We start from the raw sequence: 20,633 nt of genomic DNA, 5'->3' as shown, positions 1-20,633 counted from the left end.
TGGTTCAATTTCCGTGGCAGCCCGAACATGCAGACTCCCGACGGCAGCTGTAAGTATACTAACCCTCCCCCTGCCTCTCCGTAACCATAACCCTCCCTTAGGGGTGCCTAACCCCACCCCCTTGGTGGTACCTAACCCCCCCTTCCTCCACCCTACCCCTAACCCTCCCGGGATCCTGTTCACTGGCAATATAACTACATCCTAATTGACCACCACACAGTCTAGTATGTAAATCTAAAGAAACCTACCATCAGGAATAATCTGCTACTAGATAGCAGTGCTCATCCAGAACAAGCAGACTTGCCCTAATCTCAGTTTTAAAGAGTCTCTAGAATTAACAGTAAATAAATTGAGACAGAAAAACAAATTGACATTGTGTTGGAAAGATTTGTTGCCAGGGGATACAACCATTCTAAGTTATCACAACAAAAAGCAAAGTACTAGACATTTCTAGAAATACAGTACTGATACAAAACTTAGAGAAAAATACTACCATTCAAAAATTTCCATGGGTTAATCAATTTAACCACTTGAGTTCTGCCATTAATAACAACTGCTAAACAATTATGGCCTATTATTACATCTGACCCTGAGTTGGAACCTCTTAAAAATAGATGCCTTATTACCGCAGAGGTTGTAACATAAAAGATTATATAGTTGGTACAGATATAACCAACTTTGGTAAGAAACAAGGTAACAAAAATGTTCTACATCTTAGACTTGCCCAAATTGTTTGACATATAGGTACACACAGAGGTATTTTTTCATCATCCCCCTTTCAATTTAAAATTGAAAAACACCTCACATGTACCAGTAAATATGTTGGGTGCACCATTTCATGCCCGTGCGGACGCCAATATGTTGGCAAAATAGGGCGCCAGTTTAAAGAGTAAATGGCGGTCCATAGATCTGCCATAAGGGTGCCATAACAAAAGGGTCCAGTAAACAACCAGTGGCCAGACATTTTGCCATGGCAAAACATAAACTTTCTACTCTCTGGTACAGAATCAATGACCAAGTTCCACATCTACCCAGTGGAGATGACATGGGTAAAAAGTTATTACAAAGTGAATAGATAGATTGGGAACACTAACTCCTAGGGGTCTAACCAAGACCTTAGGTCTTCATTGTTTTTGTAATTGATATTTATTGCTAATATACCGGAGTACTAGTATTTGTTTTTGAGATTGTGTTTATATGAGATTGTTTTACTACTAGGGTACACTTATGCTCTTCTTTTTTCTTGTTTATTTGCTAATGCAATCATGTAGTCAATTACTTGGTTCCAACATGTTCATTGAAACAGAGGCCCTGATTCAGAGCCGGACGCTCTGACCAAGCGCTCGCTCTGAATCAGGGCATCTTTTTTTTTTTATGGAGCGGCCTCCTGGGAACGCCTCCGTCTGGGCAGCCACCCCCCCAACCCGCCCACCAAAGGGGGCGTGCTGCCACTCAACATCGACAGCACGTCCCCTTAGGAGCGAGACCCGGAGCGACAGATTGCCCGTCGCTATCCGGGTCTCACATATGCGCACAATGGAGCGGGCTCCGTCATGCGCATGCGCTCTGGGCCACCATCGACCCGGTTGCAAGCGCTCAGCGCTTGTGACCGGGTCTGAAACAGGCCCAGAGTGCCTTAGATTGATTATATATATATATATATATATATATATATATATACATATATCTATAGCTATCTTTGTTACAATGTTAGCTTTCTCTGGAGACTGTAGTATAGTCAACATGATACATTACGTAGTTTGGTCACTATGGTGATTGTTTGCACATTGATGATGTCACATTCCCATGATGGGCAGGTTGGTAGGTGAACGATGAACAAGGTGTGCATTCTGAATGGTGCCTGGAGCTATTTAAGGTAAGACATACACTATGCATGTTTATTGTTCCTGATGAATGTTCTTAACAAAGAGCTGTATGTGTGTGTACATATATATATATATATATGTATATATATGTAATTGCCTGCAAAGGATTTGCAACAAAGTATTAAAAAGTGAAAGTTAGATTTAGGATTGTTTAGTTTGTCCCATTACTTTTGGCCCCTTTAAAAAGTGGGAAACACATATAGAAACCATTGTAATTCCTACACCGTTCACCTGATTTGGATGTAATTACCCTCAAATTAAATCTGAAAGTCTGCAGTTAAAGCACATCTTGTTGGTTTCATTTCAAAGCCATTGTGATGGCCAAAATATGAAAATTCTGTCAATGTCCCAATATTTATGCACCTGACTGTATATATATATATATATATATAATATATATATATTAATATATGCATGTATGCCTGTACTGTATACATGCATATATATATATATATATATATATATATAGTTATATTTATTTTACAAACATATCCTTAATATTCAAACAGACCCTTAGAGAAACATTAGGTGGTTATTCACCATGCGGCCCTCCAGGTGCTGTGGAACTACAAGTTCAAGCATGCCTTGCCACAGTTTTAACATGCCCTAATAGTAAAACTGTGGCAGGGCATGCTGGGATGTGTATTTCCACAGGAGCTAGAGCAAGGGTTCCCAACCACGGTCCTCAAGGCACACTAACAGTCCAGGTTTTAAGCATAGCCACAGTTAAGCACAGATATCTTAATTAGTACCTTAGTTATTTTGATTTAACCATCTGTGCTCAGGCATGGATATCACAAAAACCTGGACTGTTTGTGCGCCTTGAGGACCGAGGTTGGGAAACACTAAACTAGAGGATTGCTTGTTGAATACCCCTGCATTAGGGGGTAGATTTACCCTGCAGTGGTTTTTCAAAGACCATCTGCAGCTTTGACCAATAGTTTTAATAGGGCATTAGGAATTATTGCTAAATCAGGGTTGTTTAGCAATAATTTATATTGTCGTTTAAAACTATCGACCAAAGTTGCTGATGATTAGCGGCTTTGACAAACTGACCATTAGTAAATATACCCATAGGAATTTACTAACTTTAAAAATGTTGTGTTAGTAATTGGTTGCGATAATTGTGACCACATGCCATTGTCAAAAAAAATATAACATTGTGGGGGAGATTTAACAAATCTTGGAGAGATACGAAGTGGAGAGATATAAAGTACCAGCCAATCAGCTCATAACTCCCATTTTACAGGTTGTGCTAGAAATATAATAATAATAATAATAATAATAGTTTTATTCATATAGTGCTTTTCTCTCGTACATCAGAAAACATGGTACACTGTACAAGGGTTTGGTATTGCAAAAAATAGAAAACCATACATAGATAAGTAAAACAGAAGCTGATTGGTTGGTACTTTGGGGGAGATTTATCAAAGCTTAGAAAGTGATAAAGTGAAGAGAGATAAAGTACAAACCAAATAGCTTCTGTCATTTTACAGGCTGTGCTTGAAAAGGACAGTAGCTGATTGGTTGGTATTTTATCTCTCTCCACTTCATCTCTCCCCAAGCTTTGATAAATCTCCCTCATTATCTTTCTCCACTTAATCTCTCTCCAAGATTTGATATATCGCCCCCTTGCCGGTATCACTGTAAACGGAATAAAACTAGTTTAGAGACAAATAAAACTTCCCTTTCAAAAAGAATGGTGGATCCTTTGGCAATTATTAAAAAGATATAGGAAAGATGCTGTTGCTACCTGATCCATTAATCTGATTCCCATCAGATCTCCTCCAGCTCAGTTCAGGGATAGGAATACCCATGGTACCACATCGTAATAGGACAGCACTTCCAATCATTGTTTTGAGTTTTGCAACAGATGTGTGAATTACCGGACTCTGACACTTTCTCAGCTCCACCTGGTTAAATGGTAGTCCTGCAAGGCTGCGTGGTGAGTAGCACTTTAGGCGTGGCTCTATGAATGCTACCAGAGGAGATGGGAAGTTGAGGAAATGAACCATTTCATAAAGGCTGCAATCACATAACCAAGGATTATCCTGAAGACCTGAAATTAAACAAAATATTATGTAAAAAAAAATTCTAAGATACCTTTTCCATGATTTTTCCCTTGGATATATTAGCAAAATTAGAAGCTATCCAACATTTTCAATTAGCATTACCCTCAGTACATGGATACCAAATATGGGTATTTCGTCCCTAGAGCTTTGTGTGCAGGATAGAAACAACTGTTTGTTGCTGATAGGTTACTAGCAACCCACCCCGGCTTCGCACGGGAGCAATTTCTTCTTTCCACAGCTCACTGCATCTCATAATAACATACGCCATGTCACCACCGCCCCCTGCATCTCACCACAACTCCCTGCTTCTCACACCAGCCCTCTGCATCTCACCAGTGTCACCACAACCTCAACTGCTGCTGCCCTGCTGGCTGGGGCCCGGCCACTGGTATGTGTTGAGAAGGACAGGTGATCTTGAATGAGAAATTTGTATTGCAGCTAGCATGAGCATTTTCATCAATGGGGCTGGGTACCTGTGTATATTTCTGCAGCCTCCATGTGCACCCCCCCTCCCCCAGATGCTGAACATGGTGATGAGCAATGTCTTCTTTGCACAATGCATTTCCTGTGCTTCCTTTTGAGCTTCCTCACTATGGTGCCCCTGTCCAAGAACAGTGCTGACTTCCATGAGAGGTGCCTCCTGTTCACTGAGGCCGAGCAGGAACATCATGCTGAAGAGGGAGCACTTCATGGTGGAGGAGTGGTGGGCGGAGCCCATCTGCAGGTTCAGCGTAGGGATGGACATCGGAATCCAATGGTTACTAGCCATCAATGTTTTAGCTCTGATGGTAGAGTTTTTGCCATTTTATGGTGGTGGTCCAATCTTTGCCACCATCAAATGAAATCATTCGATGTTGTTCCAATAATTGTTTTTATTAAAATTCCTGATAGCAATGCCTCACCTAGCTCCTTCCTGGCTACCATGTCTGCATCAGGGTATCTTCTTGGGTTCATTCGAGGCAGTCTCTCACTCTCTGTCTGCCTCAGATGTGACCCTGCTCAGTCCCTGACTCACTCCACTCTTTAGGCTGCTAAGCAACAAGGCACATTGCTATCTCTGATTGGTTCTCATTGTCTGAGAGAGCCAAACAGAGTGTAGCCCTTGGCCCTGCAGCAGCAGTCAGTCACTCACACAGCATAACAGTTTTTCCTGTGACTTGCTTCATTCCAAGCATCAGTTTCATATGCTCTGTTGTTGTTTCAGCACCCTGGCCAGCTACTATCCAGCAGCTTGGTGCAAGATTTTTTTTCTATGACTTGCTTCACCAAAATCATCACTGCTCAGCTCCCTTTTGTCACAGATGAATGGTTCGTACAGCTAAACCTTCCTCGACCAATGCTGTATAATATTAAATACCCCAGCAAAATCCATCCAGTGGTTTAAGAGATTGGCCCAAATGAACAGACAGAACCCTAACCTGGGGACTTTATTTTACAGAGTGTCTTATTGTGCAACTTTTTAGCTTCAAATGCATCCTATTCATGTGGCTTTTCACCTTCAAAGCGATGTGAATACTATGCACAAGCAGCTTCTGCTGATTAAAATATGTAACATGCCTATATTCTGTGTGCAACTGCGGGTGTATCTGTATGTGAAATACTACATTACAGTGTCACAGCCTCTGTCACTGTCAATTAGTATTTCGCATGCAGATACACCTGCAGTCGCACACAAAATATAGGCATGTTACATAGAATTTTAATCATCAGAAGCTGATTGTGCATCCTTTTCACATCACTTTATTAGCACATTGACTCAAGAGCAACAAGGCATTTCAGTTGCAATCAGGAATGGTTTACATCACTGAGCACATGTGATCCTATAACATTCAGAAACAAAGGGTTCTATTTACTACAATCCACATATTGAATACAGATTGTGTGATATTACCTACCGAATTCGCATTGCGAATTCAGGCACTATCACAGGGATTTACTACAAATCCCTTGCAGGGACAGAGCTTGCAATAAAGCTCTGTCCCTGCGAATCCCCTCCGCACTCTAGTCATGGTATTTTCGCAAAAAATACCGTGACAAAGTGTCCACGCATGTGCCGACCGGCCGCCGCTGCTACCCCCGGTACTAAGCTCCTCCCCCTGGTGCTAAGCCCCCCCACAATCTCGGACCCCCCACGACCGCCCCCTCTCCCTTAATTACACTTACCTGCATGATCTGGGGTTCCGGTGATGTCCTCCATACCTCCGATCAGGTGATTTCCCATACTCAATCACCTGATGACCGGGCCGCAGTGCACTATGGGAGACCAGCTGACCGGAGTGGAGACATCACCAGAGGCCCGATCACCGGTCCCTGGAGTCAGGTAAGTAAAAAAAAATGTTGACAATTTTTTTTCTTTTTTTTACAGTAATCAGCTTGCGGTCTGTTTAGCCCACCCAGCTGATTACTGGGACCAACTCCAAGCTCTGCTCTGCCCGTTAGAGCAGAGTAGGAGGCCGGTAACCGGGGGAGACCCTGGATAATGCCACCTCCAGGTGGCGTTATTATCACAGGGCTTTCCCCGATATTTTTTTACAATTTATTTTTAGTAACTTTGGTCGAATCACATTTCCCATTACAATTATGGGAAATGCGATCTGCTTATTAAAAATAAGTGATACTTAGGGGCTGGAGTAGAATTTTACGAATTCTACTCCAATTGCCCTGTAATGACTATAGGTGATACTAAAATAATGTGAAAAGGGTGTGAAAACACCCTTTTTCACTTTATTTTAGTCAAAATAATTTTAATAAATAGAGCCCAAAGTCCATAAAGCCACAAAAAGTCAGGACAATCACAGTGTGTCTGAAACTAAAAGGTGAAACCATAGTCACAGACATCCAAGTTGTGTTATTTGTAACGAAATTGGAGGCAAACCTCAATGTTAACGTATGCAAGTATTGGATCTCGACCTAACATTACACATGCTGTAAGCCGAGTGAGTCAGTTTGCCATTAATCCTGGGAAACAACACTGGACTGCAGTTACAAAACTAAAGGATGTAAAAGGTTTAAATTCTCTGGCACTGTCTCCTCTCTCTATTATATATGCTGGGTACACCTATTGACCTATTGTGACCACTACCCCAATGGGCTATATCAATAGTTTTCTGACACAAAACACAGTTTTAATTGCGCTGACGAAAAATAAGAACTAACTCAAATACATGCCAATATTTTCCCAAAATCCCATGCAACCTCTGGCTTTGCTCTCATCCCGGCTTTTTTTCAGTCCCCGGCCTGCCTCCGTCCAATGTAAGTGTCTGAGAGGTAATCATATTTTCTTCAGTGAAAGGCCAGGCTGCAGGGGTGTATTTCTAATGGGTGCAAGGTGTGCAGTGTCCCACACACCGCACACCCTGCACCCAATTAAATATACTCACAGAGGGTATAGGTATATCTGAGCAAAAAAATATTAGTAAATATACTATAAAAAAAGTATTAATTACCTAATTAATTTATTTAAAATTGACTATTTCTGAAACCATTTTTGAAAAAATATTCACCAGTTAAGTGGTTAATGGTCTTTCCTGACAACTTCAACTTTATAAATAAGTAAAAGTGTACCTATCTAGGGGCCTGATTCAGAGCCAGATGCTCTGACCAGAGCGCTCGCTCTGAATCAGGGCACTCCTCCATTAAAATGGAGCGTCCTCCTGGACGCTCGTATAGCTGTGGGTCACCACCCACAGCATATACGAGCGTCCAAAAAGATGGTCGCGATGGTCTTGACCATCGCGACAATCGGACTTGCAAGTGAAACCCTGCGGTCGGGTTTCCCAGCCACAAGCCCTGGAGTGATTTTGGCTCTATCAGAGCCAAAATCACTCCCACTGACATCACTAGTGATGTCAGTGGGGCCGGCTTCAGACGGTAGGCGTTCCCATGGGATCAACATCGACAGCACGCCCTCTTTGGTGCGAGACCCGGAGCGATGGGAAGCCCGTCGCTCGCCGGGTCTCGCGCATGCGCACGACGGAGCTCCCTCCGTCGTGCGCATGCGCAGTGGGGAACATCGACCCACTTGCGAGCGTACTGCCGCTCGCGAGTGGGTCTGAATGACCCCCTAGATCCTTTGCTAAGCTCTGGGAGGATTCCTTTCTAAACATGGGAGTATTAATATAGAGATCATTTTCTGAAAACCTTCGTTAATTCTGCTGTGTCCCAATTTTGGGTCATTGTTTAACAAACGCAGGACTTTGGGCCTAATTCAGCATGGATTGCTATTGCGATCGCAGCTGCGATTACGCACGCAGTTCTGCTGCGAAAATATGCTAATGTTTGCAATCGATCAGCCAGCATAGAGACGCCCACTACAGCTCTCACACATCCGTAATACATTGCAGTCCTGCATATACATCGGTAGCATCAAGTAACATACGACCCTCATGCAGAATTGCAGCAGGTCTGACCTGTCTCAGACATTGCAAGTCTCGTCACACGCAGTGAGTACACAAGCTGTGTAGGCAATCGCAGTGGCTAATTTATGCACACCCATGCAACCGCGTTCAAACAGACAGGCACCTCTGCGATTCTCCAACCACTCCCCTATCACCACCCCCAAATGCTGACATCCCGTCACTCACTCTGTGATGGCTTTCTCTCTGCATGCGTGATTGACCGATCTGCGTACGCGGTTGCAATTGCGATCCATACTGAATCAGACCCTTTGTCCTGATTATATAGAAACTCAGGATGCATGTCATCACCGTAATCAATGTTTATTTATAAGACTTCAGAAATTCTGCAGTATCGTACAGTCAAAACTAAAAGAATGCAGTTAATACTAAGTGGAGACTAAATATAAATACATGTAAGTAATAACAAGAATAATATATATATATATAAATTAGGGGTGTGCACCGGCCACTTTTCGTGTTTTGTGTTTTGGTTTTGGATCTGGATCTTTCTTCGTGTTTTGGATCTGGATTGGTTTTGCCAAAACCACCCTTCCGTGTTTTGGGTTCTGGGTTTTGTGTTTTGGATCTGTATTTTTTTTTTAAAAAGCATAAAAACAGCTAAAATCACAGAATTTGTTGGTTTCTCTGCTCCTATGCTATTATTAACCTCAATAACCTTAATTTCCACTCATTTCCAGTCTATTCTGAACACCTCACAATAGTGTTTTCATGTCCAAAAGGTTGCACCGAGGTAGCTGGATGACTATGCTAAGCGACACGAGTGGGCGGCACAAACACGTGGCCCATCTAGGAGTGACACTGCAGTGGCAGACAGGATGGCAGTTAGAAAAACTAGCCCCAAACTGTACATAATGCAAAGAAAAAAAAGAAGTGCAAGATGGAATTGTCCTTGGGCCCTCCCACCCACCCTTATGTTGTATAAACAGGACATGCACACTTTAACAAATCAATCATTTCAGCGCCAGGGTCTGCCACACAACTGTGGCTGAAATGATTGGTTCGTTTGGGCCCCCACAAAACAAGCTGGCAATTAATGTGTCCCTGCACAAACTGGCTCTACGGAGGCAAGATGTCATCCTCATCCTCCTCATCCACCGATTCCTCACCCTCTTCAGTGTGTACATCCTCATCCTCACAAAGTATTAACTCGTCCCCACTTGAATCCACCACCACAGGTCCCTCTGTACCTTCTGGAGGCTGGTCTCCCTGGAAGAGCTGATAATTCATTTTGATGAACATCATCTTCTCCACATTCTGTGGAAGCAACCTCCTACGCCTTTCGCTGACAAGGTTCCCGGCTGCACTAAACACTCTTTCGGAGTACACACTGGAGGGGGGGCAACTCAGGTAAAATAGAGCCAGCTTGTACAGGGGCCTCCAAATTGCCTCTTTTTCCTGCCAGTACAGGTATGGACTGTCTGACATGCCTACTTGGATGCTGTCACCGATGTAATCCTCCACCATTCTGTCAATGGTGACAGTATCATATGCAGTGACAGTAGACATGTCAGAAATTGTTGCCAGGTCCTTCAGTCCGGACCAGATGTCCAAACTTGGTCCTGCCTGCCCTGCATCACCGCCAGCGGGTTGCTTAGGATACCTAAGTTTTTTCCTGGCAGCCCCAGTTGCGGGAGAAAATGAAGAAGGAGCCGTTGACGTGTCACGTTCCGCTTCAGCTGACAGTGTGTTCACCAGCAGGTCTTTGCACCTCTGCAGGCTTGTGTCGGCCGGAAAGAGAGACACCACATAGGCTTTAAACCTAGGATCAAGCACGGTGGCCAAAATGTAGTGGTCTGATTTCAACAGATTGACCACCCTGGAATCCTGGCAAAGCGAATGAAGGGCTTCATCCACAAGTCCCACATGCCGAGCGGAATCGCTCCGTCTTAGCTCCTCCTTCACTTTCTCCAGCTGCTTCTGCAAAAGCCTGATGAGGGGAATGACCTGACTCAAGCTGGCTGTGTCTGAACTGACTTCACGTGTGGCAAGTTCGAAGGGCTGGAGAACCTTGCACAACACGGAAATCATTCTCCACTGCGCTTGAGTCAGGTGCATACCCCCTCCTTTGCCTATGTCATAGGTGGATGTATAGGCTTGTATGGCCTTTTGCTGCTCCTCCATCCTCTGAAGCATATAGAGGGTTGAGTTCCACCGCGTCACAACCTCTTGCTTCAGGTGATGGCGGGGCAGGTTCAAGAGTGTTTGCTGGCGCTCCAGTCTTCGGCACGCAGTCGCTGAATGGCGAAAGTGGCCAGAAATTTTTCGGGCCACCCAAAGCGTCTCCTGCACGCCCCTGTCGCTTTTCAGAAAATTCTGCACCACCAAGTTTATTGTGTGAGCAAAACATGGGACGTGCTGGAATTTGCCCAGATGTAATGCCCGCACAATATTGGTGGCGTTGTCAGATATCACAAATCCCCAGGAGAGTCTAAGTGGGGTAAGCCACTGGGCGATGATTTCCCTCAGTTTCTCTAAGAGGTTGTCGGCGGTGTGCCTCTTACTGAAACCGGTGATACACAGCGTAGCCTGCCTTGTAACGAGCTGGCGTTTCTGAGATGCTGCTACTGGTGACGCTGCTGCTGTTGCTGCGTAAGGTGATACATCTACCCAGTGGGCTGTCACAGTCATATAGTCCTTAGTCTGCCCTGTTCCACTTGTCCACATGTCCGTGGTTAAGTGGACATTGTGTACAATGGCATTTTTCAGGACACTGAGGACACTTTTTCTGACGTTTCTGTACAGTCTCGGTATCGCCTGCCTAGTGAAGTGGAATCTAGACGGGATTTGGAACCGGGGACACACTACCTCCATCAATTGTCTAAATCCCACTGCACTAATGGCGGATACCGGACGCACGTCTAACACCAACATAGCAGTCAAGGCCTCAGTTATACGTTTTGCTTCAGGATGACTGCTGTCGTACTTCATCCTCCTCGCTAAGGACTGTTGGAGGGTCAATTGTTTAGTAAAAGTAGTGGTGTTCCTACTTCCTCTCTGGGATGATGAACGACTCCCAGCAGCAGCAACAGCAGCAGCGGCAGCAGTAGGCGTAGCAATGCAGGATCCTCCAGAGGAATCCCGGATAGGAGAGTCAGTCATGCCAGTGACATGGCCTGCAGGACTACTTCCGATCCTGACTAAGGAGGAAATTGACGAGGAGGGAATTGACGGTGTGGTTTGCAGGCGCTTGGATACAACAGGACAACGGGATTTAGGTGTCCCTGGACTGCTTACGGTCTTAGCCAAAGTTTCTGAACTTGACAGTAACTTTTTATGAACGCGCTGCAGGTGCCGTATAAGGGAGGATGTTCCTAGGTGGTTGACGTCCCTACCCCTACTTATTTCACCTTTACATATGGTACATATGGCAAGACAGTTGTTGTCCGGATTTGGATAGAAATATTGCCAGACCAAAGAGGTGGAATGTTTGGTCTTCTGCCCAGGCATGACCGTGATGGGCTTTTTCATCCCACGGACAACAACTGTCTCCCCCGGAGCCTGATTTAAACAAACCACATCACCATCAGAATCCTCCTCGCCAACTTCCTCCTCAGCGCCAGCTACACCAGTATCCTCATCCTGTTGTACTTCAACAGTGACATCTTCAATTTGCATATCAGCAAGTGGACTGTGGGTGCTCCTTTCAGCACTTGCAGGGGGCGTGCAAATGGTGGAAAGAGCCACCTCTTCCCGTCCAGTGCTGGGAAGGTCAGGCATCGCAACCACCACCACACTTGGACTCTCCTTGGGGATTTGTGATATCTTCTTAGAAAGCACAGTTCTTCGCTGTGCTTTTGCCAGCTTAACTCTTTTGATTTTTTTAGTGGGAGGAGGGCTTCCATCGTCATGTGAAGCTGAACCACTAGTCATGAACATACTAGGGATCGACCTTAGCCGTTCCTTGCCACTCCGTGTCGTAAATGGCATATTGGCAAGTTTACGTTTCTCTTCAGCTGATTTAAATGTCTTTTTCAAGGTCATTTTCCTGAACTTTGCCATTTGGGATTGTATGTGCCCTCTACTATGACATTGGGCATCGGCCTTGGCAGACGACGTTGATGGCATGTTATCGTCTATGTCATGACTAGTGGCAGCAGCTTCAGCACTAGGAGGAAGTGGTTCTTGATCTTTCTCTATTTTATTTTTATCGGAGAAAGTTTGGTCCTCCATTTATGTTATATCGATTTGATATATACGTGCGGCTAAACACAGAAAATAATTTTTTTTTTGGTTTGGACTGGAGTGTACTTTGTGGGTTACAGCACCCTTTAACGGTCAAGCCAGCCGGCCCTTATGACACAGGCGCACTCTTGGCACTACTTTGTTGATGCACGTGCGGCTACTGCGCACACAATTCACAAACACAGAAAATAATTTTTTTTTTGGTTTGGACTGGAGTGTACTTTCGGGGGTTACAGCACCCTTTAACGGTCAAGCCAGCCGGCCCTTTACTTATGACACAGGCACACGCTTGGCACTACTTTGTTGATGCACGTGCGGCTACTGCGCACACAATTCACAAACACAGAAAATAATTTTTTTTTGGTTTGGACTGGAGTGTACTTTCGGGGGTTACAGCACCCTTTAACGGTCAAGCCAGCCGGCCCTTTACTTATGACACAGGCGCACGCTTGGCACTACTTTGTTGATGCACGTGCGGCTACTGCGCACACAATTCACAAACACAGAAAATAATTTTTTTTTGGTTTGGACTGGAGTGTACTTTCGGGGGTTACAGCACCCTTTAACGGTCAAGCCAGCCGGCCCTTTACTTATGACACAGGCGCACGCTTGGCACTACTTTGTTGATGCACGTGCGGCTACTGCGCACACAATTCACAAACACAGAAAATAATTTTTTTTTGGTTTGGACTGGAGTGTACTTTCGGGGGTTACAGCACCCTTTAACGGTCAAGCCAGCCGGCCCTTTACTTATGACACAGGCGCACTCTTGGCACTACTTTGTTGATGCACGTGCGGCTACTGCGCACACAATTCACAAACACAGAAAATAATTTTTTTTTAGGTTTGGACTGGAGTGTACTTTCGGGGGTTACAGCACCCTTAACGGTCAAGCCAGCCGGCCCTTTACTTATGACACAGGCGCACGCTTGGCACTACTTTGTTGATGCACGTGCGGCTACTGCGCACACAATTCACAAACACAGAAAATAATTTTTTTTTGGTTTGGACTGGAGTGTACTTTCGGAGGTTACAGCACCCTTTAACGGTCAAGCCAGCCGGCCCTTTACTTATGACACAGGCGCACGCTTGGCACTACTTTGTTGATGCACGTGCGGCTACTGCGCACACAATTCACAAACACAGAAAATAATTTTTTTTTAGGTTTGGACTGGAGTGTACTTTCGGGGGTTACAGCACCCTTAACGGTCAAGCCAGCCGGCCCTTTACTTATGACACAGGCGCACGCTTGGCACTACTTTGTTGATGCACGTGCGGCTACTGCGCACACAATTCACAAACACAGAAAATAATTTTTTTTTTGGTTTGGACTGGAGTGTACTTTCGGGGGTTACAGCACCCTTAACGGTCAAGCCAGCCGGCCCTTTACTTATGACACAGGCGCACGCTTGGCACTACTTTGTTGATGCACGTGCGGCGACTGCGCACACAATTCACAAACACAGAAAATAATTTTTTTTTAGGTTTGGACTGGAGTGTACTTTCGGGGGTTACAGCACCCTTAACGGTCAAGCCAGCCGGCCCTTTACTTATGACACAGGCGCACGCTTGGCACTACTTTGTTGATGCACGTGCGGCTACTGCGCACACAATTCACAAACACAGAAAATAATTTTTTTTTTGGTTTGGACTGGAGTGTACTTTCGGGGGTTACAGCACCCTTAACGGTCAAGCCAGCCGGCCCTTTACTTATGACACAGGCGCACGCTTGGCACTACTTTGTTGATGCACGTGCGGCTACTGCGCACACAATTCACAAACACAGAAAATAATTTTTTTTTTGGTTTGGACTGGAGTGTACTTTCGGGGGTTACAGCACCCTTAACGGTCAAGCCAGCCGGCCCTTTACTTATGACACAGGCGCACGTTTGGCACTACTTTGTTGATGCACGTGCGGCTACTGCGCACACAATTCACAAACACAGAAAATAATTTTTTTTTTGGTTTGGACTGGAGTGTACTTTCGGGGGTTACAGCACCCTTAACGATCAAGCCAGCCGGCCCTTTACTTATGACACAGGCGCACGCTTGGCACTACTTTGTTGATGCACGTGCGGCTACTGCGCACACAATTCACAAACACAGAAAATAATTTTTTTTTGGGTTTGGACTGGAGTGTACTTTCGGGGGTTACAGCACCCTTAACGGTCAAGCCAGCCGGCCCTTTACTTATGACACAGGCGCACGTTTGGCACTACTTTGTTGATGCACGTGCGGCTACTGCGCACACAATTCACAAACACAGAAAATAATTTTTTTTTTGGTTTGGACTGGAGTGTACTTTCGGGGGTTACAGCACCCTTAACGGTCAAGCCAGCCGGCCCTTTACTTATGACACAGGCGCACGTTTGGCACTACTTTGTTGATGCACGTGCGGCTACTGCGCACACAATTCACAAACACAGAAAATAATTTTTTTTTTGGTTTGGACTGGAGTGTACTTTCGGGGGTTACAGCACCCTTAACGGTCAAGCCAGCCGGCCCTTTACTTATGACACAGGCGCACGTTTGGCACTACTTTGTTGATGCACGTGCGGCTACTGCGCACACAATTCACAAACACAGAAAATAATTTTTTTTTTGGTTTGGACTGGAGTGTACTTTCGGGGGTTACAGCACCCTTAACGATCAAGCCAGCCGGCCCTTTACTTATGACACAGGCGCACGCTTGGCACTACTTTGTTGATGCACGTGCGGCTACTGCGCACACAATTCACAAACACAGAAAATAATTTTTTTTTGGGTTTGGACTGGAGTGTACTTTCGGGGGTTACAGCACCCTTAACGGTCAAGCCAGCCGGCCCTTTACTTATGACACAGGCGCACGTTTGGCACTACTTTGTTGATGCACGTGCGGCTACTGCGCACACAATTCACAAACACAGAAAATAATTTTTTTTTTGGTTTGGACTGGAGTGTACTTTCGGGGGTTACAGCACCCTTAACGGTCAAGCCAGCCGGCCCTTTACTTATGACACAGGCGCACGTTTGGCACTACTTTGTTGATGCACGTGCGGCTACTGCGCACACAATTCACAAACACAGAAAATAATTTTTTTTTTGGTTTGGACTGGAGTGTACTTTCGGGGGTTACAGCACCCTTAACGATCAAGCCAGCCGGCCCTTTACTTATGACACAGGCGCACGCTTGGCACTACTTTGTTGATGCACGTGCGGCTACTGCGCACACAATTCACAAACACAGAAAATAATTTTTTTTTGGTTTGGACTGGAGTGTACTTTCGGGGGTTACAGCACCCTTTAACGGTCAAGCCAGCCGGCCCTTTACTTATGACACAGGCGCACGTTTGGCACTACTTTGTTGATGCACGTGCGGCTACTGCGCACACAATTCACAAACACAGAAAATAATTTTTTTTTTGGTTTGGACTGGAGTGTACTTTCGGGGGTTACAGCACCCTTAACGGTCAAGCCAGCCGGCCCTTTACTTATGACACAGGCGCACGTTTGGCACTACTTTGTTGATGCACGTGCGGCTACTGCGCACACAATTCACAAACACAGAAAATAATTTTTTTTTTGGTTTGGACTGGAGTGTACTTTCGGGGGTTACAGCACCCTTAACGATCAAGCCAGCCGGCCCTTTACTTATGACACAGGCGCACGCTTGGCACTACTTTGTTGATGCACGTGCGGCTACTGCGCACACAATTCACAAACACAGAAAATAATTTTTTTTTGGTTTGGACTGGAGTGTACTTTCGGGGGTTACAGCACCCTTTAACGGTCAAGCCAGCCGGCCCTTTACTTATGACACAGGCGCACGCTTGGCACTACTTTGTTGATGCACGTGCGGCTACTGCGCACACAATTCACAAACACAGAAAATATATTATTTTTTTAGCACTTGGGGGGAGCACCCCTGATGGACAGAGCACCCCCTGGACAACACTACAGCACCCCTTTAGGACTGGGACACTGCACAGGACTTTGGAGTGGACACAGCCCCTATGGAGAACTGACTGCACAACACAGTCCAGCCAGCCCCTATGGACTTTGAAGTAGTGGACACAGCCCCTATTAACAACAGCAGCACAGCACAACACAGCCAGCCCCTATGGACTTTGAAGTAGTGGACAACAGCAGCACTACACTACACTACACTACACAGCACTAACTCCCACCCTCCCTCTTCACTGTCCACAGCCGAGTGAGAAAATGGCGCCGACGCGGGTACCTTATATAGGATCCAAAACCCGCGAGACTCGGAAGGCGGGATGATGACGTTTTGCCTCGATGTCAGATCCGAGTCAGGCGGGAAAAGTCGAGCCTGACTCGGATCGGACTCGGATCGGGGGGGCTCGGGGGGGTTCGGATTTCAGAAATCCGAACCCGCTCACCCCTAATATAAATAATAAAAAAACGAATATAAAACACATAATATTAGTACATGTGCAAGCAGAAAGCACCTTACCACAATTCAGCATAAGATATAACTAGGACATACATACAGATGTGTCTTCATACACCTAGCATATACAGTATACGCAATACAGCGGGAAGCACTCTGAGAGAGGGAGCGTACCATATATTTCTTTATACTTTGCATATTATACGCATAGCAGAATCAGTGAACAGCAGCATAGTGTGTGCTAGAGATGCAAGGCTATGACTTCACCACACAGGAATTAGTTTCACACATGTACAAAAATGCAGATTAAGCATAACAAAACTTGGGGGTATATTAACTAAAGTGCGGACGAGGAAACTGGTGATGCACACACAGTTCCCTGACACTAGAACGATCGAGAGATCGGGAGACCTAGAAGTTAGGATGCTGTGGAAGAAGGGTACCGCTGGTGTCTAAGTATACATGCATGCAAATCGTACACATTACGTACATGGTGTGAGAGGAATAAAAGTTGCTAAGTAAGTACTCTCACTATTGTGCACTCCATTTTCTTTATACTTTCAGATTTACCCATAGGAGAGAAACTGAGATAAAGGGAGCAGCGCTAATTAAGGATTTTAAAAGACATGAAGCTCTACTGCGTGATCTAAACTATATCAGAACTAAAATACTTTGTGCTGGACAATCATATTGGTGGTGTATATATATTTATATATTGTGGCAAGGACAGGATAGATCTGACATAGTGGTAAAACTGCAGGTTGCCAGATCCAGGCCAGGGTTTGTGTGTGTAATGCTGCCCATACACGTTATTATCGGGGCGATCCGCCCGATATCCACAGATTGCCCTGATAATTGTAACATGTGTGCGGGTGACCTAGGGTTTAATATCGCTCGGTACAGCATGCTGGATTGTCCAGCGTGCCCGTCTGATGCGATATTTATGAGTTAAAATGTCGGCCGCATCGGGCAGTGTATGACCAGCCGCAGCCGACAGACAGACAATTTCTGTGTTCCTTCCCATGGAAGGAACAGGGAAATGTCTCCTCCACTGGGGGCGGAGCACAGATGTCAGGCTAATACACTGTGAGATATCTCAGTGCAGGCTTGTCGACTTTCTGGCTGCCCCTTCCGGGAGGGAGCAGCCAGATCGGCATTACAGGGGGGCATGGCCATCGCAAGGAGGCGGGGCCGACCAGGTGATTTGTGTTTGTGGGCGGAGTGGGGGGCGTTATTTTGGCCCCACCCCCGCTACACAATGCCGATATTACAGGCATTGTGCAGCAGGGGGCAGAGCCAAAATGACACGATTCGGCGTGAATCGCGTCACAGCCCCCCCCGCTGCAGGAGTTTCTAAGGTAAGTGCGGTGGGGTTAAGAGGGGGGGGCGGCAGCCTGGAGGATTGCCTGCCTTCCCGAGAGGTCGGGAGTGGCACATGATTTTCGGGAGGCTCCCGACCAAATCGGGAGGGTAGGCAAGTATGTCTCAGTGTATGCCGCGGACATCTGCGGGCTGGCAGGCTGCCAGATAAAATATCTGTCGGTCTGACAGGCATTTTATCTGGACGTGTATGCCCAGCTTTAGTTTGTTTCTGGAAAGGCAGCTGATTACTAGGGGTGAGCGGGTTCGGATTTCTGAAATCCGAACCCCCCCGAGCCCCCCCGATCCGAGTCCGATCCGAGTCAGGCTCGACTTTTCCTGCCTGACTCAGATCTGAAATCGAGGCAAAACGTCATCATCCCGCCTTCCGAGTCTCGCGGGTTTTGGATCCTATATAAGGTACCCGCGTCGGCGCCATTTTCTCACTCGGCTGTGGACAGTGAAGAGGGAGGGTGGGAGTTAGGGCTGTGTAGTGTAGTGTAGTGTAGTGCTGCTGTTGTCCACTACTTCAAAGTCCATAGGGGCTGGCTGTGTTGTGCTGTGCAGCTGTTGTTAATAGGGGCTGTGTCCACTACTTCAAAGTCCATAGGGACTGGCTGGACTGTGTTGTGCAGTCAGTTCGCCATAGGGGCTGTGTCCACTCCAAAGTCCTGTGCAGTGTCCCAGTCCTAAAGGGGTGCTGTAGTGTTGTCCAGGGGGTGCTCTGTCCATCAGGGGTGCTCCCCCCAAGTGCTAAAAAAATAATATATTTTCTGTGTTTGTGAATTGTGTGCGCAGAAGCCGCACGTGCATCAACAAAGTAGTGCCAAGCGTGCGCCTGTGTCATAAGTAAAGGGCCGGCTGGCTTGACCGTTAAAGGGTTCTGTAACCCCCAAAGTACACTCCAAAACAAAAAAATATATATTTTCTGTGTTTGCACGTGCATCAACAAAGGAGCAGCGCCAAGCGTGCGCCTGTGTCCCATAAGTAAAGAGCCGGCTGGCTCATTTCTTAAAGGGTGGTGTAACCTACAAAGTGCACTACTCTCCAGCAAAAATAAAAAAAAAATTTCTGTGTTTGTGTGCGCTTTAGCCGCACTTATATATCAATATAACATAAATGGAGGACCAAACTTTCTCCGATAAAAATAAAATAGGGAAAGATCAGGAACCACTTCCTCCTAGTGCTGTTGCTGCTGCTGGGAGTTGTTCATCATCCCAGAGAGGAAGTAGGAACATCACTACTTTTACTAAACAATTGACCCTCCAACAATCCCTAGCGATGAGGATGAAGTACGACAGCAGTCATCCTGAAGCAAAACGTATAACTGAGGCCTTGACTGCTATGTTGGTGTTAGACGTGCATCCGGTATCCGCCATTAGTGCAGTGGGATTTAGACAATTGATGGAGGTAGTGTGTCCTCGGTTCCAAATCCCGTCTAGATTCCACCTGCATCCTCAAAGCAGCAGCGACAAGCGTGCGTCTGTCTGTTAAAGGGTGGTGACACCCTCAAAGTGTGCTACACAAACAATTAAAATATTGTTCTTTTTTTTCTGTCTTTGTGAAATGTGTGGGCTGTAGCCGCACCTGCATCCTTAAAGCAGCAGCGACAAGCGTGCGTCTGTCTGTTAAAGGGTGGTGACACCCTCAAAGTGTACTACACAAACAATTAAAATATTGTTCTTTTTTTTTCGGTCTTTGTGAAATGTGTGGGCTGTAGCCGCACCTGCATCCTTAAAGCAGCAGCGACAAGCGTGCGTCTGTCTGTTAAAGGGTGGTGACACCCTCAAAGTGTGCTACACAAACAATAAAAATATTCTTCTTCTTTTTTCTGTCTTTGTGAATTGTGTGGGCTGTAGCCGCACTTGCATCCTCAAAGCAGCAGCGACAAGCGTGCGTCTGTCTGTTAAAGGATGGTGTAACCCTCAAAGTGCGCTCCACAAACAATAAAAATATTCTTTTTTTTTTTTCTGTCTTTGTGAATTGTGTGGGCTGTAGCCGCACTTGCATCCTCAAAGCAGCAGCGACAAGCATGCGTCTGTCTGTTAAAGGATTACATCGGTGACAGCATCCAAGTAGGCATGTCAGACAGTCCGTACCTGTACTGGCAGGAAAAAGAAGCAATTTGGAGGTCCCTGTACAAACTGGCTCTATTTTACCTGAGTTGCCCCCCCTCCAGTGTGTACTCCGAAAGAGTGTTTAGTGCAGCCGGGAACCTTGTCAGCGAAAGGCGTAGGAGGTTGCTTCCACAAAATGTGGAGATGATGTTCATAAAATGAATTATCAACTCTTCCAGGGAGACCAGCCTCCAGAACGTACAGAG

General features: G+C 45.8%; 2 protein-coding genes across 2 annotated transcripts in view; one reads left to right on the top strand and one right to left on the bottom strand.

Annotated features, from left to right (window-relative positions):
* The window catches only part of LRIT1 (leucine rich repeat, Ig-like and transmembrane domains 1), a 44,000-nt gene that overhangs the window by 3,512 nt on the left and 19,855 nt on the right, over positions 1–20,633 (bottom strand). The window contains exon 3 of the mRNA XM_088463033.1: positions 3,640–3,945. Coding sequence (XP_088319159.1) covers positions 3,640–3,945 — 306 coding nt within the window. The remainder of the gene's footprint in view (positions 1–3,639; positions 3,946–20,633) is intronic.
* The window catches only part of RGR (retinal G protein coupled receptor), a 78,933-nt gene continuing 60,117 nt past the window's right edge, over positions 1,818–20,633 (top strand). Inside the window, exon 1 of the mRNA XM_088463035.1 lies at positions 1,818–1,876. Within this exon, the coding sequence (XP_088319161.1) occupies positions 1,833–1,876 (44 nt within the window). The 5' untranslated portion in view covers positions 1,818–1,832. The remainder of the gene's footprint in view (positions 1,877–20,633) is intronic.

Source organism: Taudactylus pleione, unplaced genomic scaffold, assembly GCF_031769625.1.
Source record: "Taudactylus pleione unplaced genomic scaffold, aTauple2 ptg001314l, whole genome shotgun sequence".
In the NCBI taxonomy this organism is placed as follows: Eukaryota; Metazoa; Chordata; class Amphibia; order Anura; family Myobatrachidae; genus Taudactylus; species Taudactylus pleione.
Note: the sequence above shows the minus strand (reverse complement) of the source record. Positions and strands in the feature narration are given on the sequence as shown.